Raw genomic sequence first — 25,809 nt, forward strand, 5'->3', positions numbered from 1 at the left:
TGAGACCGTTTGACTGAAGGAAAACTTGTTTTCCGAAATTCCTTCGATAAGTAGCACGAGAACCTAAAAGACATCTGACGTTGACGTTGAAATAAGGCTTCTGTGCCTTCCGCAGTCAAGGCGCAAATTCGCGGGATTTTCGTCTGCACGTGAAACATGACCTACGAGAGCATGCAGGCCCTCTGCAGAAAAATATACCAGTCTTTCGGGCCTTGCTATTACATTCCCGTGTTTTGTTTAGTTCCTTGTTAAGTTTGAGAAACGTTTTCTAGGGCTAACTTGTTGAAGTTTATTGCTATAATAGCTTTCATTTAGACATGGTGCTGCATACGTTTTCGTTTCCGTGTTTATGGAAGAAAGTCATCCTTAACGTCTCAGCATAGTGTGTAAAGTGGGTCATTGGCTAACCAAGACTTATAGGATCCTGGGTTATTACGAGCGAGTAACTGCGCCACGTTGAATTGGGCAGCATTTAAAGTTGGCTCCCTCGAATACATGAAACCAGATTAAAGTCATCCATGCGAATCCTAATATTGCAAGCCTATTTTTTCTCAGGCTGCTCATATATGAACAAAATTGCTAAGATGAATGTTAGCGCGCTTGCAGGTAATAATGTTGTCGCTGTGAAAATTTTACCTGACGTCCGTGGATTGTCTGCAGCAGTTAACTTTGCCCAAGCGACAACCCTAAACCTCCTTGACGTGGCATTAAAGCACACATTTGACCAAATTTCTCAAATGCTTGACGGTCCTATTTATCACGAATGCAAAATTAGCTGCAACACTATCAGTTTCTTGATGTCACAATGCAGGAACTTTGTCATAGGGTACCAATCTGCTGGGTGCTACCATCCAAAGACCAATCCTCCGACGACAACACATTGCGCAGAGAACGCAGATTATATTTGAAGGCGTAAAGTAGAAAGGTCTCCAAAATCTTCCTCTAATGGGTTTCACGATTATTTGAAAGAAAAGATCAAGTTCATCAGTGAAAAAACCGCCTTGATTGACAAACCTTGGTCTGGACCAACGCCAATGAGCTAGAAAATGCTAACTTCCTCATGTGGACTTCGAACTTAATTAAGACGATACTTTAGCTCCAGAGTTTTGCGAGAAGACGAGCGTTCTTCTAGAACCCATAAGATTGTCGGACGAGCTGCGACCACACTTCTGGAAATGCAACAGTCGCATCACATGCGCGCGTAGACCTCCAGCTGCTTAGTGGGCGATCCACTGTCTTGGTTCTATGACTGGCCATTTGCTACTCTGGCATCTTGCATGGTCGAGTAGAACAGCAAGTTACTGCGACAAATGCTCATAATCTCGAGAGCTGTGAACAACGCTGTTAACCCTCCTTCGCGGCTCGGCCTACTGCGAATTTCATCTAAGGTAGGTCAAGACTTTACAGGGTTAAAGGTAATATATTAGATATTGCGCAGATCGTGATGTTTCGGCTTCACTCCGTCATCATTATCCAACTGATATTGAAAGCTGTCGGCTGGACGACGCTGTCGTCACACGGTCTGAATGTACATACCGGTTCGACTCTGCACGTCAAGCTTTAACAAACATCAGCCGAGTCTCCCGCAAGAGCTGAAAAAACAAGAGCGACATCGGAGCTCCATAGTACTTTGACATTGGTGCGGACTTTCACCAAAATTCGAGACGACCAAGGGCGTCGAATTCTGCCGGGCACCGCCCGTGCCAGGACCTCAACAAAAGCATGCGGCCCTTCGAAAAAAAACCCCTCGGAGCCAAAATCATCAGCTTTATTCTCCCTAATTCCTCACTGGCGTATCCCGGCACCGTACTTGTAAACTTGGGCTGTGTGCGTGCATCTTTGGTTGCCCTTCCAAACTAGCCAAAGTGTCATGAAGTCACCGTAACGAAGACAGACGAAAAAGCGTCTTCTCGTTAAGATCACCCTGGATCTCAGCACCGGAATGTTAATACATTCGGCTGACAATCCCTCAGTGTATAGCAATCTACCGCAGATTCCAGACTAACACAGCGACGGCATATCGAGAGTGTCTTCGGGCGTTGGATATTGCGAAAAACTGAGTGCCAGCTTATCCTTGCTTCGACTCCGTAAGTGTATGCAACTTCAAGCCGGTCACGACTAAGTTGATGGAGTTGCTCTGTGCGGCTGTCAAGTGTAAAGACCTGGCCAATGACATTTCGACATCTCTTTGACGTTGCTATTGCCCTCACGACTCATTGACAAGAGCTCAGAGCACGTCGTCCTCATTCATTTAGGCTGATTCTGACAATCTAAATCCTTCATTCCTAATGGCCTACCGTACAAATGCGTCTTTAAATCGCGCATGCCGATCTGCTTGTGCTTTCATTGTTTGTCATCTTACAAGTCACAATCAAGCAACATTTCCACCGAACTCCATTTGCGTACTATTTTCCTCAGAGCTACTGCAAATGAATCAATACGGCAGCAATTTTGATGTTTGACTTTGTGTTTAAGATTGGAACCAAATATCGCACGGCTAAAATATCAAAGCTATGGATGTGTCAAAGTTATATGCCGAAGATCGGGAAAACAACAATTGGGGAGCTGACCAAAGTACTCCACAAGAGAAACATGAAATCACTTATGTCATCCCAACACAGCAACATGGACTTTCCGACCCAGGGTATGAAAATCTTGAGGCATCAACCTCCAAACTCGTGGATAGTGGAGAATCTTATTATACCTTTGATGAAAACGGGAAGTTTTCACAGTCGAGGCCTGAAGAAAGGTCCTTCATACTCAATCTAACATTGATTCGACTGACATTGCTTCCAGAACTTCACAGAAGCGCCACACTTGCGGTGTTGATGGATGTGATAAGGCTTTTGAGCACCTAAAGGACCTTCGACGTCACCGCGACTCGAAGCAGCACGCTGGCTCTTTTGACAAGCAATTTCGTTGCCGCTGCCCCCGTGAAAGATGCTCTTCAGAGCCTTTCTCCCGAATCGACCATCTGACCAGACATCTGGAGGTTGTTCATGCGCTGCCCCACGAATTAGCACTACAGGAGGCAAGAAATGGTCAACAAAAAGTCCCAGATATTCGCTAACCGTTCGAAGGCAAAGTCTGCAGCGCGAGAGGGGCTCATCATCGTAAATCACAACCGTAAGCATGGAATCGAATAAGAGGGAGGGATCAAGTCTAGACAGTCATTGCTGTCGTCAAGCGGCACAAGCATGTCATGAAATCTGCTTCTGAGTGTCACCCTCTGAACTTTGCAGCCAGATTGATACGTCGCGGTTGCAAAGGGATGGCTATGACAGATTTCCAATATTGATATCAAACACTGCTTTCTTAGGATACGAATGAAGGTTAGATGCACGGATATTGAATATCTCATTCCATCCAAGCTGAGATATAGCCGACCAAAGCTGGCCAGACCGATAAAACGCGAGAGAACGAGAACTACCTTTCATTAAAATTGAATCCCAGTTTCTTCCACTCGACATCTCTTCAAGAAAGTTGAAGATGCCAAGCCAGTTGTCCGTGCGAGTAGCCACGATTGTTGTCATTGAGACTTGGGTCTTGTTAACAGCCTCTAGCCTGAATAAATTTAATTTACTTCTATCTGCAACGCCAGAAGCTTGGATTGCTCTTAATCAGCCTGTTTCATAAATTGTTGAGAAAAAAATCATATAAATGTTTTTATCCGATTCATAAATCATGGTACGAGATCCCAGGGTCGTTTCAATTCGCCACAAGTACCAAGCTGAATGACTAAGTTGTGCTGTTCTTGCCTCTATTCGTTGCGGAATCTGCTGGTATCCACATATTGTGGTATCACGTAGGGCCCTCTCTGTCTGCCGAGCCATCCAAAGTAATGACATCACAAACATCTATTATCTGGAGAAAGAATCCACCGCGCTGAGATCTAACTCTTAGCCCCACAGTGAAACCATAACATGCGTACTGTACATCCCTTGCGGGCCCATTGTCATGGATATACCTTGTTGTGCATATTGATTCACGGAGGTTGATCACGGTCCCGACTCTTCGTTACGGTTGAGGATAGACATTTATACAGCTATCGCCGGATGGAACGGCATCTTTATTCTATTCGCATTCTCAAATCTCCGAATATCATCCTTTTTTCGTAAATATGGGTTGACTTTAAGTGATAAATTCTTGATTGCTAGAGGGCTTATTAACAGGAACCATGTCATCGTACGATGCTGTATTCGCTTCCAAAGGCAAATGGCTTCTGGTAGAGGATGGAGAAAGCGAATGAGTCCAGTGGAATTATCGGAACCGCCGGACGGCGGTACACTTGGCATATTTTTCCTCTAAGGATTGTGATCAATTGTGCAGCATAAGTACGATGTGTCTAATTTCCAGTTAATATGCTTAGAGAAAAGAAGCCACTATACGGAAGTCAAAAGCAAAACACAGAGAGCCATTCCAGGTTGAGCAAACAGATGTTGTCCAGTGGCCGCGGAATGGGGTTTATGGCTGAACTCTACAAGTGGAACCTGTCGACTTTAAGGCGTCCAGTGATTCCTAGAGTGCCATCTGTTTCAGGAACCCTTTTAATTCTGAATGTAGCCGAAATGGTCGTGCGTTAGCATCATGCACTTATTTCCAAATGGAGATGGTTCGTCAGGCTCATGGGGTTGCAGTAGGGCTTTCCACTTCGCGTGCATGATCCAGGACGCTAAAAATGCAGTTGAGGTGTCAACTTAATCCTAGACCAGCATCCAGGTCCAAATGCACATCAAGTTTCAAACTTTCGCCTTACCGGCGGTAATCCAGCTTATGTGATAATAATAGATGCATCAGATGGCTTTTTTGATCGCTTGCTTGACCAAATCCGCATGCTAACAATAACTCAGCGCACGTGGATTTGATCATGTTCTCGCGAAACGACAATCGCCAATCGGACCACACCTGTTGAATCGAACCCAAAACAGTAGCCGAGATACGTACTACATATGTGTGAGTCGGAACTAGCTGCTGGAGACATGTCTGGAAGTACATTCCGATGAGAAGGCTAGTGGCTGATGTAACCCAGCATATTCACACCATCTCTGCAAGCCACGGCGTGTGTTCCAAGTCACAAAGTCAGCGCGCGTTGACTGCAGCTGATAACCACATTTCTTCACAACCCGACAATCGCCCAGCGCCATACTAAAGCGCTCTAATCATATTTTATTGCCGAGATTCTTTCTTGGGAGACTTCTGTCTCTGTTTTCACCTCTTGTAGTTACGTCTTTTCCCCCTCTCTCAGATCTTTCTTTTTCCTTTGCTCAATCTCGAAACCTGCGAGGGAATGACTAATCAATGACTGTTCGAATCTGTTAGCAATCGCCTGACATGTAGCTCTCAATACGTTGTAGGCATACTGCATGGTCAGGAATATCCATAAAATAGTAAGCAGCATGTATCGAAAAGTTGCGCGCGATCTGCTTGGATATGCATCTTCTGACTCTTTGATGCTCTAGATCTAGCTTTCATTCATAGTTCATTCGAATAGATGGAAAACGTCTAATTTTCTGTCCATGTCTGATCTCACAGCTCTAAAGGGTAGAGAGCCTTATGCGAGGCTCGTTACGGGCACTCAACACGACAATCTTGAGCCTAGATCTATAAGCTACACGTTAGTGCCAATGACGGGGTGAAACAGAATTCTAATACGAGTTCCGTTCCAGAACCGAGAGGGACGCAAATTCTGTTGAATATAAAATGCCACCAATGTATGAAGCAATAAATAATGGTAGATGATGCTTGTGAAAAAATAACCGTTGATATGATCTTAGTGTAAACAGCGATTAAGCGAAAGGGAGGCAGTGGCCGCCCTTTCGGAGGCTTTGTAGAATCGTCTCTGGACTCAGTAGAAGACTGTAGCAGAAGAGATCACCGGGATGATACCCCCGGACCTCTAGATTTCCGAACGACTTCAATAGAGTCTACTTTGATTCCCAGAGCCATAGTCTTAAACCCCTCAACTAGCATCGTTGATAGCGTTGTAGGGGTAAGACCTTGAATTCGCTCGCTCGAGTGATTTCGACTCGTACTGCAGGAACTTTGTGAGGCGGAGGGCAACTCAAAAGCGCCTCAACGGAACTCTCGGATGGCAAGGTGCTGAAAAGCATCCACACTACGCATAAACATTCCAATATGAGGCTTAGATTAAGAAGCACTACAGTATTGCAGCATAACAAACGAGTACCTTATATCAATATCTGTGTCTCCAGGTGTTAACAAGCAGGCTTAATCTTCTTATGTTTAGAGGGCGATCTCGCGAGACCATCTTCACAATATCGCTCCTTAGAATTCAAAAGTCAGCAAAATATCGCGTAGCCTCTAAGGTCCCATTGCTTATTAGCAAAGTAATCTTTGGATTGATGCTTCTCAACGAACTTAAGAGTTGGATTAAAAGTAGATCTGAGGACGTGCAATATTAGAAGGAGATATGCCATGAAACAAGCCTTGCTATTTCATCCACACCCTCGCACTCTCCTGACCATTATCTCCTGACAGGTAAATACCTAGCGACGTGTAATTTATAGAGTACTTGGAGTGGCTTTCATTCGTAAGACTACAAGTTCGACGGGGCTGGAAATTCCAACTGTAGGCTGATGATCGACAGCCTCGCGCAGAGCTGAAAACCTCTCTAAAACGCCGGACTTGGTTGTTGAGGTAAGCAAATGTTTGGAAGTCCTTGCATTGTTCGCCTTCTAGGCAGCCGAAATAGCGCTGAGACAGAACGAATTATGCCCGTGAAGCTTGTTTTAGAGTAGTTTAATTCTGCCAGAAAGACTCATAACGAAACATGTTCGTTTTAAACCAGAGAACGTCAAATGTGTCCGTAGTAAATTCCGGCTCTTTAGCTTTTAAGTCTTTGGTAAAGAAAGGCTGCTGTGTAGATCAATAAGCGCTGTGCAGAAATAAGGGCCCATAAATAGCTAAGTAAACCCCTTAAAGAGCAGAGAACATTTTCACGTATCGGTTAAATAATTTTAGAGGTTGGCTGTTAGAGTAGTTGCGTCTGAACCCAATCACTAGCTCTACACTTGAAGCGTCTGAAAAATGTCATGATGCCTCAAGGAACTAGAACGCAACGCCATCCTTCAACGCGCTCTCTAGCTATTGTCATGACCAAAATTTGCCGAACAGAGAATTGACGGCGTACCAGTCTCCCTGCCCTACTCGAAAAAGTGTGTAGAAAACTCAAAGATACAGATCTCGCTGTGCTGAACTCGACCCAGGTACTCAAATCCCTTGCTATATGGCTCCCGAGGAACCATCCATTGTAGCTTTGGGAGAATTGAACCGTCAGAATAACTCATTAATGGGATACTCAATTAACGAGGTAGATCAAGAGGAAGAAATCCTTAATATAAGCTCTGTGCGGTCAGAAACCAGAAAAAGAGACGATACTGACGCTGGTGCAAGCGATCAAGGACGAGAAAGATGCGTAAACCTGTTCGTTTTAAGCTTGGTCAGCTAGAATGACTAACCTGAGCTAATTCAGACCATTTATCTATCGAGTTGGATGCTCGAAGGCATTCTGCAGCCCAAAAGACCTCGTTCGTCACGTGAGCGCCATCACGACGGCCATCGGCCATTTCCATGCCCAATTCCCGAGTGTCCAAATCATGTCGAGAATAAAGCTTTCAAGCGTAAGGACCACTGGAAGCGCCATATGATGAAAAAACAGGTTGGGAGGAGACCCATTTCGACAGCTTCAGCCGTTTCTAACAATTTGACAATAACCTGTCAAGGTCAGCCCTGAGATCACAACAGCGGCCAATGGCTCTCTTCATTGAGACTTCAGAGGATGTCCAAAACCAGTGTCCAATCCAGTTTGATCGCTGTATGAAAATTAGCTGTCAGTACAACACGGTTGAGGAACAACATGTGAGACGGGGCCTTTCTTGAGCCGTGGTTGCTAGTGATCTCATCAACGTTTTGGCCTCACGCCAGAGCAAAATATCATGCAAGTTGAGAATAACAATCTTCGCATTTGCCGTTTGCGTCAAGTCGGAAGCGAAGCAAATATTCGCGTGGTGCCGACCTTACAGAAAGAATCGTGCGAGCCGAGTTTAAGTTGGACAAAGGGTAAGACTTCGCGTGAATAGTAAAACGTAAGCGACCATGGTCCCTCATCTTACATTATCTCATATTTAACGATAGAGTTCCGATTTATAGCTCATATTGGAATCGTTATTAAGGACTCGAGAACGGAGGGATGAAATTTTTACTTTGATATGAAAGGGCTATCTCTGCGACTCGGAGAACATCGATGACGAAATTGGTCCTCCAGATTTAACGCAAGGAAGCAAGCAGTGGAAGCTCTCTTAAGTGAATGCACTTGAGCATTACTTGCGTTGAAGGTATTACACAGAACACTGCTGTCGAATGGTTGAAAGAGAAGCCACGTGAAAGACAAGCTTAACCGACCTTTGAACTCATCAGAAATGTCATGAAGAGCAAAGTGCTAAAAAATATTCTCTATCATTAATGCATCGACGTTGAATGTTATTCTTATTTTTCATTTAAAGGCTGACTGAAACGAAGCAATTTCCTAGCTCCTATTTTGTAGGTTCCAAATTTAAGCCGAGCAATCCTAGCCAAAGACAGGCGGAGTCAACACCTCCTCGTTACAATCGAGATGAACAACAGATGACAACGCGTTTCTTCGAGAGAGGAGAGCCCACGAAATTCACGTCAATGACGCGATGCCCAAACGAAATTCGACGACCTGGACATAGAGACACGGCCTACGTTACGCAGCTTTTTGGGCTTCCTAGCCGCGGATTGATGTGACCTGATATAGGCGCAATTACAATAATGAGCGTTATGATTGACCTGTAAACAATAGCAGTCGACTTGTTAAGAACAGCAGGGCACAGCATACAGATACTTGAACGCAAGGAGTCGCGATCCTTTGGCCTTTGACTGAGCAGCGCTCTTCTCTTCGATATCGACTTTCTTCCAAACGCGTGCAGAACCAGACGAACAGGGATAAGCATCACCTTACAATATGAGAGGAAATCTGTGGCACCACGCCTGATCAAAAGCTAGTTTGAAATATGACCGTCCACTCGATTTGTGGTGACAGCGTGCAGAGCAGGCATAGACGCGGGGACCGTCACATAACAGAGGCTTCACGAAAGCAATTCTTTCGTAATGCATGCGCCCATGAGTTTGGCCTTGCCAGGTCTGCTTTACATTTTTCTATTCTTTCGGTCTTCACACCATCACCATCGCGGATCAGATGCGGGACCGCCACTAAAATGCGCCATGCACTACAAGTCAAGTACACCATTCCGGCCTTTACTGCTAAAGGAGACATGGATGCATGGAAACAGCAGTTCGGATCCAAGCTAGCAGGTGTTTTTCCAGGAATAGTTCAGCCATTTACTTTAATCGCTTGAAATGGGTGGTTAGGGGTCGCGGCGATTGGCCAGTGGTCTATTGTGAGCCGAGCTCACGTTGGCTTGCGAAAGCCGGCATGGAATATTAGCGAGATATTATGCCAAAAGCGGAATCCTCAACAACGTGGGCTGCGATCCGACCCGCGCAAAGAACTCCCCCATGTTTTACTTATTTTTTTGGTGTGGCACACTTTATAAAGGAAAAAAAAGAGCATGATTGGCTCGAACGCACTGAGGCCAATGATGGATGAAGAAACCGTCGCGTTAGACAGGAGCGGATCCTCGGCAAAAGCTCACCCATGTTGACAACCTGACAGATTGATTTATGCAACATGCGTATTCTGGGATCACTAACCCGTCTATAATGGGGAGGCCTTCTTATCAACGCCACGCATATGCTGCAATTGCCGGGCACCAAGGATTACCGTAGTCTTTCGCTAGCGCTCGAGAAAGCTGAGAGAGGTGGCGCTTACCTGGCGTCGCTCCACGCAGATATTTAGTGTCGTGGTTGTCTATTGCGGCTCAAAAATAGTTAGCAAGCTTAAACGGTCGTGGTTTTTCTCATTTATTTTTTTACTTCAGACTCGACGGATTTTGTTCCATCTTGCTGTCGATGTACTCTGAATCACTCGTTAGCAGACTTGATTTTTTACTTGATTTCGAGGCTGCCTTACCACTCGACAATATGTTCACTACGCACAAGAGGCTCCAGAGCTGACCGCTGCTTGGACCTGTAGAGTGAGGGCCTAAGGCCTTTGTGCAACTCTCATGACCAGATTGCATGTCTAGCTCATGTTGTAAAGTTGAACGCACATAGTATGAGGCTTCAGTCGTCGAGCTAAGCCACAACTGCCTACAGTAATCCACCATGTCGTTGTTTGGTATTTAAAGGTCGTGGCAGCTTCCAGCCTAGCGGCCAATCTTGCTCGCCAGTCAAGCAGTTTCAACAGAGTTAACATGTTTTTGCTTAACGACACGGTATAGCACTAACACTACTCCAAGGCTTAGTTTTCTTTACAGATTGCCTCACTGGGGCGAGTGGTCTCAAAAGAGAACACACACTAATCTTGCTCGGTCCTGACCCATTCAAGCAGGGAAGGCCCGTTTTTTCGGGTATATGTCTTGAGGCCGCACCCTAGGCCTATTAGGAAAGCGTTACAAGTTATACAACACAGAAGCATCACATTAATCTGTAAGTTTGAGTCTAATAGCAGACTCATTATACTTCTAAAAGATAGAATATACTTCTGATTGATTGGCCCCCTTCGCTTGAACGAACACACGATACTCCAACTGCTGGCTTTGCATCCACTTTAGCCATCGAATTTAAGCAGCAGCAACAAGACACTTTTTCAGGTCTGTGATGCCATCTTCTGTTATCACAACTGACGTCTCAAATGACGGATTATCTGACTACAAGCAGCATCTTGGCTTCTTCTGTTCCAGAACACCAGAACACTTAGACCCGAAGTGGAATTCGAATACAATAGCCACAGTCATAACGACGACTATCTTGTCTCGCGAGGAAAGATGAGACCAGGAGACTTTGCATCGTTGCGGCCACGGCAGTCTTTCGAATCACCTTACCAGGACACGTCTTTCGCCGCCTTGCCGAACCGTCCCCAGCCCGGCACCATGGTGCCAGCACGTCAATTTCAACCTTGCGTGCTTCATGAACATGTTACTTATGGAGTAGCCGCTGTCTACAACGCTTATCAGTGTCCACCCACGTCTTCAAGTCTTGGGGATTACTTCCCAAATATTGGACCTGGATCTTCTTACGTGAACAGCTCCAGTCAACTTCGAGCCGGAGAGCATGCAGGCCAAATGTGCATTCAACAGGAACCACTAGCAGTAGATGCAGCTCATGCCGGTAATCACCAGGCAGCGAAGTACGACTGTGATTATTCTCTGTGCGGAAAATCATTTAGATCCAAAAACGGTCTAAGGTAGGTCGGACATCAAGCCCTAGCGAAGCGTATGAACCACTGCTTATGCCAGAGTCGCAAAAAACCGAAAGACTGCACAGGAAGCGAGCACACGAGAAAGGGCAAGTGCTCAGAAAGCATGTGTGCCCTCGCTGCCCGTCCCGTTTCGAAAGCAAAAAGGATCTCGCTCGCCACTCGACGCGCCACACGAAGAAGCGTGACTTTGACTGCGACCTCTGCCAAATGAAGTTCACGAGGTGGGACAACATGAATCGACATGTGCGAAACATTCACGCGCATGCCAGCACGACAGATCGCGTCGATGGCGGCAGCCAGGCCAGTCCGGCCGTCGACACGAGCGAAGACAGGCAAGAGCAGATGGCGTGCTAAGAGCCTACCACGCACTTCACCTCCCTCTGCCAGGGGGGGGGGGGGGGGGGGGGGGGGGGGGGGGCGTGTTCTACGAGCACAGCAGGTCGACTCCGGGTGGCAGGATGCCCATCCTTTCCTCCACCTTAATCCTCTTAGGGACTCTTCCTCGTCACCTCGCCTACCTTCCTCCCGCTCTCTTCCTCTTTCCTGCGACGCACCTGCCTACAGAACCTCACATTCGAAGCGTTGGGTCGTCAGCGGTCAAGCCGGTGCGTGGCTGCTGGAAGAGGGAGGGGGGCGACGCCCGCGAACGATCTCGACGTGGGAAACCGGTTCGTCGACGTCGCTTGCCCGGCGTTTCGAGTTACAGACAAAGTCGTTTCATAGCCCCTTTGATTTTTTTTTCGTATTGCTTCCGAAGATACTGGCGTCGGACTAGAGTGGAAAGGTTGGTATGGTTCCTTTTTTTTTTCTCGTCTTTTATTTAAAAAGGGGATCATGGCCTGTTCACATTTCTCTCGTGGCTTTTATGACCATGATTTTTTGAGAGAAGCAAACATTTTTATCACGATTTTCGAAGACGAGCAAAGATATAGCAGCTTACTGGATTACACAAAGTACGCTATGACATTGCTTCACAGAACATGATCTCGACGCATGCGTGGAAAGACTTTTCGTCCTTTTGTTCATCAATCTCGTTCTTCTAATCTTTTTATCTATTTATTTAATTTTTTTTTTTAAAAAAAAGAAGGGTTCTCTCTTCGCCAGCTTCCTTCGACGCTCATTTCGTTCGGAGTATCCCAATGTGAACCACGTACCCGCTCCCTTCCCCCAACGCGTCGCCCAGTTCGTGGTCAGGCACTCTCCACACACGGAAGTAACTGCAGAACGCCTTCAACCAAGCCTCCAGGACGTCGGGGGATCGCAGTTGCTGTGCCACGACCACCACCGTCGCTCGATTGGCATCGTCGTCGGCAAGGCTGCATATGTCGCGCATGGTCGTGGCAAGAGGCTCGATCAAGGCCTCGTTGTAGACGCAGTCGCAGCAGAAGAGGACGTCGATGTGCGAGACACCGACGTCTTTGTACAGCGTCGAGACGTCCGACTTCTCCCAATCCAGAGGCCGCATGACGACGTTGGCAACCGCATCGTCCTCGGTCGCGCGCACAACAGCCTTGTGCTGTCTGGATCCCAACGCGCCAGCACTGCCACTGCCCTTACCTTTCTTGCCTCTAGGATGAGCTGGTGGTGCAGCAACAAAGGCGGCGATGTTCGCCTCGACGTTCTCCTTCGCCAGTCGAAGCACGTAGTCCTGGTCGGTGTTGACGTACCTGCCAATTCGGCCCGCCAGCGCTAAGCTGAGCAGTCCGCTGACTCCACAGCCGAGCTCAAGCGCACAGGCTCCGCTTCGCAGCACCCCGCAGCGCGTCAAAAGCGCTTCTGGCGCCGCGACCCAATTGGCGAACAGCGGCGTGATGGACCAGAGCACTGCCGAAGAACCCTTAGCATTCCATCCTTGTCGCAGCAGGATGCCGATTGCAGCACGTCGAGCGCAGGTACGGCCCGCCCTCTGATTTTGTTTAATTTGTTCGTTCGTTCTGTCGGGGGCGAGATGCCAGGCTGTCTAGCCAGAGCGGGCAGGAGCGTGAAGGAACGAAAAAAAAAAGTTAAAAAAAAAAAGGGGTGGGGAATTGAAGGCAGAACGGGACGGGTTGTAGAACTGTTTGACGGGAAGGAATTGAGCATGTTAGGATAGATTGACCACGCACCTGCGCCAGTGGTACCCGCGGGACGGTTGGACTCGAGCAGGCCAGGAGACTGGCGGATGGTCACGTCCTTGCCGGCCAGGACGAGATTCAAAGTGTCTGCTCTCGGGTCGACGAAGCCTAGGTTATGCGAGGGGATCTGTTGGGAGAACAGCAAGAAGGCCTCTGTTCACGCGACACACAGGTTCGCCTTAGCACACAGGATCCAGAAGGCAGCACGCGTCATGGCAAATCATGTCAGGTGCCGGGTGGTGGTGAATTACCTTCCTCGGCATCTTCCAGCTCGTCGCCGAGAGCGTCGAGCAGCGCATCCATGGGGCGCCAGCGGCGTAGATGCGTCGTGGGTGCTTTGCCGCTTGGCTTGGTCGAGGTCTCGGGGGCGCCAAAGTCGAGTCCGTCTCAGACAAAGAGGGATCGTAGCATGGATGAAAGGCAACGCAATTTCTGGCATTGAGCCGGATCGGGACAGCGTTTGCCTCTACCTCCACTCGGCTCGGCACGCAAGGGCAGTGAGCACGCAGAACGTGAATCTTGCTGCTCTTCACGGCGCCGCGGGCCATGGAGAGCGCACAAGCAAAGGGATACGCGACGTGGCAGGAAGCGTCCGGTTGCTCCGCCCGTCCCGTCTGCGATTGCTCAAGGCGCACGTCTCCGTCCGCTGGGCGCGTGCCACACACACACGCACACAACCACCACAGCACACGCTCCGTGCTGGCTGCCCAGCTCGCTGCCCAGGCCGGGCGCAGTGGTCGGCATCGACGGGTTGCCTGGCAGCCCCGGGCAGCCCCTCGAAGCGTCGCCGCCCCTCTGCGCCGAGCCTGTGGCCAGGGCCGCGTCCACTGTCCAGCCCCCAGCCACACGCTGCGTCTGCCGGCCGCCCGCCCATTGCTCGGGAGCTTGGACGCTAAAACGAAGCTGGCTCGATACGAACGCTAACCTGCCAGCTTTCCCCATACAATACATCATCGCACTCCAGCGCGAGCATCATCTCAACAAACCCCCCCCCCCCCCCCCCAAAAGAAAAGCTCCGCCCTCTCCGCTGGCTTACTACGCAAGCCATCTGCCTGGGCACGACTCGTCCTAATTGCCTCGCTCCGCTGCCTCTCTCGCTGCCTCTAGCATCCAACCCTCCTCAACTCCCAACAAAAGTCGTCAGCACGCTTGCACAAGTTCGGCTCGCAATGACGGTGCCAAAGGATCTCAAGACGGCCGTGCCGCTGCCCAAAATTTACGTCCCAGGTCCGCGAACCGTGGAAGCGCCTGGCTTCCCTGATGTCGAGGGCGAGACAAAACCGCGTCGCAACATACGGACGGCCGATGCTCTGGTCACCTCTCCCGACCCGTCTGCCATCAAGACAATTCCGGACATTCTCAAGTACTCGTCGGCCAAATTTGGAAATGCAAAGGCGCTAGGCTCGCGCAAGCTGATCAAGACGCACAACGAGGTCAAAAAGATCAAGAAGATGGTCGACGGCGTTGAGACCGAGGTAGAAAAGAAGTGGACGTATTTCGAGCTCGGCGAGTACAAGTACCAGACCTTTGCCGAGTTCGAGAAGTCATGCCTGGAGCTGGGCTGCGGGCTAAGGAAGCTGGGTATGAACCCGGGCGACAAGCTGCACATGTTTGCGGCGACGCAGTGAGTTTCCTCCAACACCCGCTCGAGTTTTGCCAAGCGGTGCATTGCTAACAAGAAGAGCGAATAGCCCATACTGGCTAGGAATGGCGCACGGTACGTCGCGAACGAGACGATGGGAGGAAACGATGTTTGCAGCTTACTGACTCTGTCATGCAGGTGCCATGTCGCAGTCAATGGCCATCGTAACTGCGTACGACACCCTAGGCGAGGATGGTCTTACCCACTCGATGAAGCAGACGTCTGCTAGGGCTATATATCTCGACCCCCATCTGCTCACAAAAGTAATCAACCCATTCAAAGAGGTTGATAGCTTCGACTTCGTCATCTACAACTCAGACAGCGAGGTCAAGGAAGCCGACATTAAGAAGCTCCAGGACGCACATCCCAAGCTAAAGATCTTGAGCTTCGAGGAACTGCGAAAGCTCGGCGAAGAAAACAAGATCGACCCGGTCTTCCCGGATCCGGATGATCTGTGCTGTGTCATGTACACATCCGGTTCGACCGGAGCGCCCAAAGGCGTGATGCTGAAGCACAAGAACGTTGTCGCAGCCAGTACGTGCATCTGCCTGAAATTTTCATTCCGATAGGAGGCTAATGTGGCATCTTGCAGTCGGTGGCATCGGCACAATCGTCGGGCCGTATCTCGGTCCCGGTGACGGCCTGCTTACCTACCTTCCCCTTGCGCACATTCTCGAATTTGTCTTCGAGAACGCCGTACTTTTCTGGGGAGGCACCATGGGCTACGGGAATCCTCGCACATTGTCTGACTCGTCAGTCCGAAACTGCAAGGGCGACATCCGCGAATTCAAGCCAACCATATTGGTTGGTGTGCCCGCAGTATGGGAGTCTGTCAAGAAGGGCATTATGGCAAAGGTCAATTCCGGGAGCGCACTCACAAGGAATATCTTCTGGGGTGCACTCAAGGCCAAGGAATTCCTGGTTGCAACAGGTCTCCCTGGCATCGGCATCCTAGATGCCATTGTGTTCAACAAACTCAAGGAGGCGACCGGTGGTCGGCTGCGTATCTGTTTCAATGGTGGCGGGCCCATCGCGAAAGAAACGCAGCACTTCATCTCGTTCGCTATCACACCCATGATCAGCGGCTACGGCCTCACTGAGACAGCTGCATGCGGCGCCATCATGGATCCGCTGAACTGGTCAACAGATGCGCTGGGCGAGATGCCCGGTTCCATCGAGATGAAGCTCGTTGACGTGCCGGATCTGGGATACCTGGCGAAGAACACGCCTCCCCAAGGTGAGATCTGGATTAGAGGCAACAGCGTGGCGAGCGGATACCTCGATCTGGAAAAAGAAACGAAGGAGAGCTTTACGGACGATGGATGGTTCAAGACAGGTGACATTGGCGAGTTCAACGAGCGAGGCGAGATCCAGATCATAGATCGCAAGAAGAATCTGGTAAAGACGCTCAACGGCGAGTACATTGCCATCGAGAAGGTAAGACATCTTGCGGCTCCGTTAGACTTCACCGCTATCACGTGTGTGCTGATAAGAACTGCCTTAGCTTGAGTCCCGGTACAGGGCTTCGCCTCTGGTCAACAACATCTGCGTGTACGCAGATCCTAACAAGGCCAAGCCGGTTGCAATCATCGTGCCTGTTGAGAAGCCGCTACTCGACCTCGCATCGCAACTTGGTATCAAGGGCGATCACATCGAAGAACTTATTCACAACGACAAGTTGAACAGTGCTGTGCTGAAACAGGTTCAGGACGCAGGCAAGAAGTCAGGTCTGAGTGGTATCGAGATCATCAGTGGCGTCGTGCTCGCGGAGGAGGAGTGGACGCCGCAGAATGTAAGTTTCTTCCGCCGTTTCCAGTCGTCTTCGATTTTGTGCGCGGACAGAAGGTTCCTAACATGAATCGTGCTGCAGGGCTTGACAACGTCGGCTCAGAAGCTTAACAGAAAGGAGATTTTGAACAAGTACAGGAAAGAAGTCGATGCAGCGTATAAGAAAGCCGGTGAATAGAGGAGAAGACGAAGAGCGAACGGCAGGAAAGGTCAAACATTGATTCACATGTTTCGTATGTGGAGACTCCAGCGGCGTGATAGGAGTTCATTGTTCGTCTCATATTTGCTGCCATTTTCGGTATGAAGGGAGTCAAAAACTAGGTTGCTTTATCACTTGAGCTTTGGGTCACAGCTGCCATTTCGTTTGCCTCTCTTCACACAGAAGGCAGGAGCGTTCTTGTATATCTAGTGATATCACGATTTTAAGCAAAAACACACTGCATTCCTTTTTGGATTCGTGATGCCCGCTGCCACATGATATGCTACACGAGAATAACTGCTGTGAACCTGTTAAGAACAGCACAAGTTTGTAAAGCGACGTCCTTGAGGACGCAACGCAGTTGTCTCTCCCTTTTCCCCGATAAGGAACGTGCGAGCGACCGAGCCACGAATGCGGAAGCAACGCGACCGGCACCTCCTTTAACTTCTGTCTTCTCGTGGATCCGGAAGCTGCGACCCTCTCTCATTTCGAATCAACCACATCCCGTACAATGGCGACTTCTATCCTCGGCAGGAAGATGGATTTCATCTACCTGATCTTCTTCGCCATACACATTCCCGTCGTGATATGTACGTGAAAAGACGCGAAAAGGGCAAACCAATACGCAAGAAGAAAAATAGGAAGAAACAGAACAATATGTATAAAGACGATCACGCCCGTTGCAATTCTGTCCCCAGCCCAGCTTCTTGTCAAGCGTACCTGACGTTCACTTGCATTGACCACCATTTGAACGCAGTGGTCGACTCGTACATCCTGTGGCCGCCGGCGCGAATTCCGGCCTTCATGACGAACCTGCGACAGTTCTACATCGCAACTTACAAGGACATCTTCTTCATCAATCCCCCGTAAGTCAGTCCCCTCTACGGTGCCAAACTCCTCAAAGTCTTGGCCGACTCCCCCCTCCTGCCTGCCGCATCCAAACGGTCGCCAACGCATTTGACAGGGCATGGTTCCATCTCTACGTCCGCATGGAAGCAGTCTACCATCTTCCCATATCGGCATGGGCAGTATACGGCCTGCTCACAGATGCTCCCCTCGTCCCGCTGCATCTGCTCATCTATGCCGTGCAGACGGGCGTTACGACGGCCACGTGCATCGCTGAGGCATTGAGCTGGCAAGGTCTCTCCGGCAGCGAAAAGAATGCGTTGATGGGACTGTACCTGCCGTATCTGGCCGTCTGTAAGCAGCCATTCCGAGTGCATAGAGCTGTACTTTCCAACGCTAACTATTTGCACAGCTATCTTCATGGGAATAGACATGTTCATGCGCCTGAGCAGTATAATACATGCGTCTATGAGGGACAGGGAGGCGAAGAAACTGAATTGAAGCATGTATCCCGCAAATGTGCATCGTCTAATCGATTAATGCCCAGCCAGCAGCTTCACACCGTACATGGTTGTTGCAGTGGCTTGGGGCCTAGGTCAGCCTCGCAATGCTTTATCCATATGAAATGCGCGCGCCCGAAACACCAATCGCTCAAATGCAAAATGCATAAGCCTACTCTTCTTCAAACCCGTTGCCTTGTTATATCCATCCCAGTGTCAATGTTGCTTTACGAGATGAATTGTCTCATCTTAAGCGTCACTTCAGTCTTTCAGGGACAGCTTGGCAAAAGCATCTACGATGTGAGCCTGCTTGCGTGCCCACGTCCTGGCTAATATCTCTTCCACGCTTCCTCCATTAGAACACGACTCTCTCTACCAGCTCCTTCACCCTCTCAATCATTTCTTTATCTCTGCCTACAAGTACTCCTCCCTCAAGGATCCCTCTCACCATGTTCAATGCCACAGCGCCATTCTCTTCGCTGCCGAATGGCACGCCGCCACCCCTCCTGCTTTCTTCGCACCACGCTGCCAGATCGGCCGCCAGAAGCTTCGCTACGGCAGTTTTGTACTTCTTTTCACGCCAAGGAGGTTCTTGGTTGTAGAAAAGATCTTCAAGCGTTGTCACGATAGCTTCATGTGGGATACCTAAATCGAGAAGGAGAGCCGTGGTCCAGTCGTGGGAGCTGTCGCGGTTCTCAAGTGAGTACTGGAGGAGGATTGGAAGTATAGTCGCTGTGAGGTCGAAAGTTAGAAATCTTGTAATCATCGAAGTTTCAAGGAAAGAAGCACTTACGGATTGGGAATGTGATGACAGAGCACTTGAGGCGTTGTCCAAGATCTCGAACGTATTCAGCGACGGCTTCGCGTGGTGATGCACGGCCAGACTCTAGAGCATCCTCGTGAACTTGTTTGACAAGGCTGTTCCACACGCGACGGATGTCGGCCGCATTTCGATAATCTGCCAGGTCATAGATTATGAGAGCGAGATCGTAATAGCTCGCCTGATCCACGTAGTCGGAATAGAGCTAAAAGTCGGTCAGTCGTTAGGGCAGCGAAGAGTGAAAAAAAGACCAGACACTCACGGTATCAAGGTTCAGGATCTGTCCATCCAGCTCTCTCTCAACTTCCATCCTCTTCTCCTCATCGCCCATCAACCTCTTGTCGTTGAGAAGCCTCCTCAATACATCCTCCTGTATATTGCCAACGTCCAGCAAGTCGTTGATATCTCTCACCACTTCCTGCCTACTCTGCTTGCTTCGGCCGAATTCTTGAAGCCCATTCGTCCGTGCGCTAGCATTGGCCTTCGCACGACTCAAGTACTCGATTCGCGCCGGCAACTTGATGTCAAATTCGCTCTTGGCAAGCTGAAGCTGGACCTTGGCAGCCTCAAAATACGAGTGGTAGCGGGCGTAGTACCTCCAGAGCAGGTCCGCATGCTGAATGCTCTCAGTAGATTTGCGCTTGAGATAATTGATCACATGTGGAGAGTCCAGTTCCAGTAGTCGTTCAGACCAGCCCTGACTGAGATACCATTCGTAGAGATAAGTTTGGAATACTTCGTCGTCCGATTGATTGATCTCGGTATACGCTTCCTGTTTGCGTGTCGTCATGGTAGACAGTGTGAACTCATCAGCACTGGTTGCTTGGGAGAAAGCTTGGTCCGCTGCCGTGATAACTTGGCAGATGAGTCTATATGCGTCTCTACGCTTCTCATATGCTGCCTGGCGACTGTCTCCATCAGGCTGGCCATCTCGAATCCAAGATAACGCTGCATTAGCCCGATCAACTTGTTCCGCTACGGTTAGGAGAAGTCTGATTGCACCAGCATAGAAGCCGTTGGCGATGTACGCCTCTGTGGCTTTCGTCAAATTTTCGTTTGTCAGGCTTCCAGCTACCTTCTGGAACAACTTCAAGCTGTCATTGAGAAGCGATCGACTCGAGGAGGAGGACGAGCCTGCCTCCGATGCCTTTTTCAAGAGTTCCTGGGCCTTGAAGATAACGACGTCGTCAGCACTGCAAAAAGACCCACATCGCCGGCGCAAAGCCTCGGCAACAGTGTCAACGTTCAATCCACGCGCAATGCTTCGATTGACGATAGCCTTGACAAGCTCCTTGGCCAGGTCTCGACCTTCCGGAGAGCAAAACAGAAGTTGATAGGTCATTGCTTTGACCCTTGCGCGGGACTCTTCGGCAACCAGCATGACGATTTCTTCGACAGGGTCTTCAAATAGAACCATAACGAACGCAAGTCCCTCAATTATGTTTGCTATTGTTTTCATCATAGAGTTCCAAATTCTGTGTTCACCCTGAAGTGCAATCTCATCCTGCTTCGAGGTTGCACGACTGAGTGCTTCAGGCCCAGATAGACCCTCGATGTAAGTCTTGTTCATCTCTAGGAATTCCTGGAGACGGTTGAGATCTTGTTGGACACCTTGGAGTTTCGAAATTGGGATAGTCGAACTGATCTTCATACCTCCCTGAGGATTGACGGTCTCTTTCATGATGGGCGTTCTCCATAGCGATCGCACGAGACGTGCAACATAGATTGTCAAGCCGTCAGCGCGGTACGACGGCTTGACACTGTCAATCGCAGAACCGTTCGAAGTCACATCAGCCTCTTCTAATCTGGGCTGTCCTCCAAAATCGATGAAGGCTTTCCGTGCGTTACGAAACACGTCGTCATCGTTGATCTTTGCCACACGGGAATCAGCTGTCACATCTACTGCCTGACCACAAGCCACAGCAAGGGCAGTTGCTGATATCTCTCGGGGACCGTATTGCTTGATAAAGTGTTTAATTTCCTCCTTTACCAGTTCCTCGGATATATTGGCCGCGCGTAGCGACGCAGCAAATATATCTACTAGTCTTCTACGCCGGAAAGTGTGGACGCCGGTATTTGTCAGGACAGCCACCTCAGTGGCAGCCACATCGAACTGCACAGCAAGCTCATTGCCAAAGCCTAGAGGCCGCGAGGAGGCAGCAAAAGGCTTTCCAATGAGACCAATCTGTTGTGTCTTACTTTGCAGGGCAATCCACTGGCCAGTTTCGGCATACTGCTGTAGTCTCCCGGGCTCAAGGCCTCTGCTCGTCGGAACAATTTCAGGCGCGGAAAGAAACAGTTTGTCAAGATCACCATCTGGACTTGTAGCAAGGAAGTAGCCCGGCGGAAAGCGCACGCTCTTTTCAGTCGGCATGGGCGCGCTTAGTGTGTTCTCATTTCCTTGGTAAGGGCCAACTTGTAAGCTCGACGCGGACGGCGCAGACAGTGGTGGCTCTGCTCCTTCCGGAGATGGAGGTAATCGGACGTGTTGAGGTTGCATGCTATTTGGCGTTCGGTCTACGCCCATCGGCATGTATCCTGATGTTGCGCTGAAGAAGATACGAATGCCTTTGTTGGTTGTCGCAACTAAGTTCAAGCCCTCGGATTCGTTTGCAGCGATCGGAGAGATGGAAACAATACGCATCTGGCCCTCCGTGAACCGTAGCGGTAGTCTCATATGACTTATAGCAGTAGTGACCTCAGATAGCGTCTTTGTAATTAGGCAAGGCAACGACTGTGCATGTCTTAGGTGAAAAACACGGATTGTTGAGCTGCTAGAGAGTGCATATAGCAGACTTCTCGAATCATCAACGGTAAGCTGAACGACACCATCCACCGTAGCTTTTCCAGAGAAAGATGAAAACAGCTTAGAGACATCAAAGCTCTGGCTGGCTGTTTGGAGCTTTTTTGAGCATTTGCTGGAGAACCACTGCTCCTCCTTTTGATATGTGATCTCGTAAATGTCATTTGATGTGCTCGAGCCCACAAAGATCCGTCCTTGCGCATCGGAGCCCGCAACGCAACCAACCGACACTCCCTTCATCGAGACAGACATTCCTGTCTGATAAAGTGAAAGGCTTGTGATGCCTGCAGCATTTTGCGAAGCAGCCACGCCGATCAAATGCAAATCTGATGGCGTTGTGACAACCAGCAGATGGGTAATCTCTTTCACAAAGACACCAGCTCTTGGTTTGACCAGAGCTACCCCATTGATTATCTGCGTCAACTCTTCATAGCCAATCAGTTCGGGATTCGGATGTGTGTAGTCCCAAAGGTACAGTGCGTTGTCGATGACCACCCAAGCGTGGTGGAGCTCCGCGAATATACCCATCATCGTCTGCATTTCGGCATTGTTGTACTCCTCGAACACGCGATCGGGGATGTTATACTGCTTGACTTTCTGGTAGGGCGCCCACGCATCATTGCTGGGCATGCTGTACGAGTCTGACACGCCCTCTGCTCGACTATCAGACATTGGTCACGTATGCGCTGCAGCAAAACTTACGCGTGATAAACGCTTCCAGAGAAGGATAACCATCTTCTCTCTTCAGTTGTCGCTCTATGATATCGGCCGCTCGCTCGACGGGCGTCAAATCTCGCGCTGGTGTCTGCGGTGCAGGCTGCACGACACTGCCCCCCAGATTCGTACCAGAGCCTACACGCTGTGCCACAGGTGCTGAGAATGAGGGAGCTCGAAAGGCAGGCGGTCTAGCGAGACCAGCATTTGAGGGCGTCCGCGCAGGCGCAGGAGTGTTTGGGAACAGTCCAGGAGTCGGCCGTAACGGCGTCACCGGCGGATACGACATGTCTTTGGCCGCCTCCTGTGCCAGAGGCCACGTCTGTGTTGCGCCACACGGCGTGTTAAAGTGAGAGGTGAATGATGCGCTTTATGATGCGCTCGAGAACGGTCGTGTACTGGAGGAGGCTGGAAGGGGATTCACGAAGAAAATGATGGCCGCAGACTAGACATGAATAGCGCAATGAGTTTCAGATGCGCATGAGAAAGAGGAGATGGAATTGCAGGAGATGGAAGACAGAGCTATGGTTGAGGAGGGCTACGATAGCAACCATATTTACTCTTCATCCTGAGCTTCGCGTACGGCCTTGCAATGTTCTTTTTCGCGACTGAGGCATCTTTCCTCAGGCACAAGGCTCCAACCAATCAGCTTCCAACAAGCGCGAACCCTCCCCATGCTTCCTCGCGCACTCTCTCTCTCTCTCTTTGCCCTCTTCATCGTCGCTTGCTCCCAGCTGGCGAGGTCTGACACCACCTCCAACAGTCTCACAGGCATGGCAGTATACTGGAATACCGGGGGACTTTTCTCTTTGCGTCTTCTTACTAAAATTTCAATGTGACAGTACACATCCCAGCTGTTTTGGTCGCCCGTGCTAACTTGAGTCATTCCTTCGCCATGCAGAGAATTCATGATAGGCTGCATATCTTCTATATGACTCTTGGCACGATGTTTTCATACTTACGTTCCTTCTCCGAATACATTTCCTTTCTTGATTACGCTGGTGCTTGGAGCCGCTTTGGCAGCAAATCCGCATATTCGGAGATCGTGTCCCCGCTCCCACGGTCGGAGGGATGGAGCATGATTAGAAATGGGCCTGCTGATTAAACCCCTCTCGTAAGGACGTATAAGCGCCTACCATCTCCCAGCCAAGCATAAACGAAGCTTTGTTTCCGTTCTTCTTTTGCTTTGTCTTCCGAATCCAACGACGTGAATTGGGAGAAACAAAATGGCATCCATTGACCTCATCAACAAGGCGCCTGAGGTAAGTACAAGGCCAACTATGTTGATGATACAGAAGAATGACGAAAAGTAGGGCACCAAACTTTGGGCAAGGCCCACACAATGTATCACCGTGGTCAAAAGCTAATTGGTGCACAATAGCTCCTTCACTGTGGCAACCTTGAAGCAGAGGAAGGTTGGTTCAAGCGCGGTGGCGGTGTTTCCACGGTTTCCAATCCAGCCCCGAAGCCTGAGCGCAGAAAGTTGGTCATAATCTCAGCCCTCATCTCTCACCCAACCGAAGGCCTCATTCTCTTCGAAACGGGTGGTGGGAAGGACTACCCTCAGGTCTGGGGAGACGCGCTTAATGACGTCTTTGCCCGTGTAGACTACTCGCCTGAGCACGAGTTGGAGGCTCAGATCAAGAAAACGGGACACGATATCAAGGACGTCAAGGCTGTAGTTATGGGCCACTTGCACCTTGATCACGCAGGTGGGCTAGAAAACTTCCTGAAGACGGATGTGCCCATTTATGTGCACGAGGACGAGCTCAAACACGCTTTTTTTAGCGTGGCTACAAAGACTGATCTTGGTGTATATCTCCCTCACTACATGTCCCTCACGGATCTCAACTGGCAAGCCTGGACAGGTGATTTCCTGGAGCTTGCTCCCGGAATCAATCTGCACAAGTTGCCGGGCCACACACCAGGACTTGCAGGTATGCAAGTCAATCTAAAAGACTCGGGGACGTGGATCTTCACTACCGATATGTATCACGTGCACGAGAATTGGGAGGATAATGTACCACAAGGCTGGCTTGCTAGGGATCACGACGACTGGGTCAGAAGCCACCAAAAGATGAGGATGCTGCAGAAGAGAACCGGTGCGAAAATGATATTGGGACATTGCGCTCAGACGTTTCATAAATATGAGAGCGCGCCACACGTCTATACGTAGGGCAGAATTTGGTGATGTCAAATTCAGCCGCAAAGAAGAACAGGCCGTGGTATAAAACCCGTGATCTAGTTTTGACTTTGTGCTGTTGAGATCTCGATGGTACATATTTGATCAATTTGAACCTGTTCCTTTCATGTCAAATTGTAATTAAACGTGTTTTTAGTCCTTTCAAAATCTGCTTCGAGAGGTAGAACAGCAGTTTCGAGGCCTAGATCACAGAATTTCTACAATCCCGTCCAGTGCTACTGTTTATAATGGATTGGTGCCTAAGGTCTCACGAGACAAAACTGGGTTCTTGACGGAGCTGTAACCCAGAATACGGACGGTACGAACAACATTATTTAATCGTTTGATCAAATTCTGTACTGTATCATCCAACCTTCCATAATTCTTTGATACTTTGTACATGAGTGAAAGATAGGTAGAGCAAGAATGATGGCGAGGCTTGCGCTATCAAGTGATCTATCACCTGGTTAATAGAAGCTGTGGACATGGGTCGTTGACATGCAAGATTCAGCAACAATCTTGAAGCAGGCTGCTTGAAGCCTTATTAATGAAGGTGTGATTTGTATCTGAGCACCATGAACAAAGACGTTTTATAATTGTCTCTCTTCGATAATATCCGACGCAAGTCTGGATTCAACGGTGGAACATTGATGAGATTGAGGAGGCATACTAGAAGTCAAACAGAAAGAGCCACGTAATAACAAGTCATAAATTATAGCATCAATCTAATACGTTGTATCTGGCCGACCCAGAGACGTAGACTGCATGTTGCGTAATCATGAGCAAAACACTGGGCAAGGCTGAAGAAATCCTCGATTGTCGCGGCTCATAAGTAGACA

General features: G+C 49.3%; 6 protein-coding genes across 8 annotated transcripts; 4 read left to right on the top strand and 2 right to left on the bottom strand.

Moving 5' to 3' along the window:
- The first annotated feature begins 8,634 nt into the window (after window positions 1-8,634).
- PV09_03181 (uncharacterized protein) lies at window positions 8,635-9,413 on the top strand. The gene has a single exon (XM_016356344.1). It carries the CDS (start codon window positions 9,054-9,056, stop codon window positions 9,396-9,398), a length of 345 nt encoding a protein of 114 aa, XP_016215867.1. The 5' UTR covers window positions 8,635-9,053; the 3' UTR covers window positions 9,399-9,413.
- Window positions 9,414-12,374: 2,961 nt separating this feature from the next.
- Window positions 12,375-14,078, bottom strand: PV09_03182 (uncharacterized protein). Its single transcript, XM_016356345.1, has 3 exons — window positions 13,728-14,078; window positions 13,468-13,629; window positions 12,375-13,186 (listed from the first exon to the last, which is right to left on the bottom strand). The coding sequence occupies exons 1-3, from the start codon at window positions 13,777-13,779 to the stop codon at window positions 12,480-12,482; spliced, it is 921 nt and encodes a 306-aa protein (XP_016215868.1). The 5' UTR covers window positions 13,780-14,078; the 3' UTR covers window positions 12,375-12,479.
- Window positions 14,079-14,470: 392 nt separating this feature from the next.
- Window positions 14,471-17,360, top strand: PV09_03183 (uncharacterized protein). Its single transcript, XM_016356346.1, has 6 exons — window positions 14,471-15,100; window positions 15,168-15,193; window positions 15,257-15,652; window positions 15,711-16,555; window positions 16,623-16,910; window positions 16,989-17,360. Exons 1-6 carry the CDS (start codon window positions 14,646-14,648, stop codon window positions 17,082-17,084), a joined length of 2,106 nt encoding a protein of 701 aa, XP_016215869.1. The 5' UTR covers window positions 14,471-14,645; the 3' UTR covers window positions 17,085-17,360.
- Window positions 17,361-17,571: 211 nt separating this feature from the next.
- PV09_03184 lies at window positions 17,572-18,981 on the top strand. Of its 3 annotated transcripts, none has more exons than XM_016356349.1 (4): window positions 17,572-17,764; window positions 17,863-17,971; window positions 18,070-18,305; window positions 18,364-18,981. In XM_016356349.1, exons 2-4 carry the CDS (start codon window positions 17,910-17,912, stop codon window positions 18,450-18,452), a joined length of 387 nt encoding a protein of 128 aa, XP_016215872.1. In that variant the 5' UTR covers window positions 17,572-17,764; window positions 17,863-17,909; the 3' UTR covers window positions 18,453-18,981. The 3 variants fall into 3 exon arrangements, with proteins under 3 accessions (XP_016215872.1, XP_016215871.1, XP_016215870.1); XM_016356348.1 differs by having other exon boundaries at window positions 17,572-17,695; XM_016356347.1 differs by having other exon boundaries at window positions 17,572-17,971.
- PV09_03185 (uncharacterized protein) lies at window positions 18,301-23,354 on the bottom strand. The gene is made up of 4 exons (XM_016356350.1): window positions 22,777-23,354; window positions 19,534-22,727; window positions 19,245-19,476; window positions 18,301-19,183 (listed from the first exon to the last, which is right to left on the bottom strand). Exons 1-4 carry the CDS (start codon window positions 23,075-23,077, stop codon window positions 18,807-18,809), a joined length of 4,104 nt encoding a protein of 1,367 aa, XP_016215873.1. The 5' UTR covers window positions 23,078-23,354; the 3' UTR covers window positions 18,301-18,806.
- Window positions 23,355-23,486: 132 nt separating this feature from the next.
- PV09_03186 (uncharacterized protein) lies at window positions 23,487-25,348 on the top strand. The gene is made up of 3 exons (XM_016356351.1): window positions 23,487-24,050; window positions 24,102-24,116; window positions 24,170-25,348. The coding sequence occupies exons 1-3, from the start codon at window positions 24,015-24,017 to the stop codon at window positions 24,962-24,964; spliced, it is 846 nt and encodes a 281-aa protein (XP_016215874.1). The 5' UTR covers window positions 23,487-24,014; the 3' UTR covers window positions 24,965-25,348.
- The last annotated feature ends 461 nt before the right edge of the window (window positions 25,349-25,809 follow it).

This window comes from Verruconis gallopava (genome assembly GCF_000836295.1).
Source record: "Verruconis gallopava strain CBS 43764 unplaced genomic scaffold supercont1.8, whole genome shotgun sequence".
Classification (NCBI taxonomy): domain Eukaryota; kingdom Fungi; phylum Ascomycota; class Dothideomycetes; order Venturiales; family Sympoventuriaceae; genus Verruconis; species Verruconis gallopava.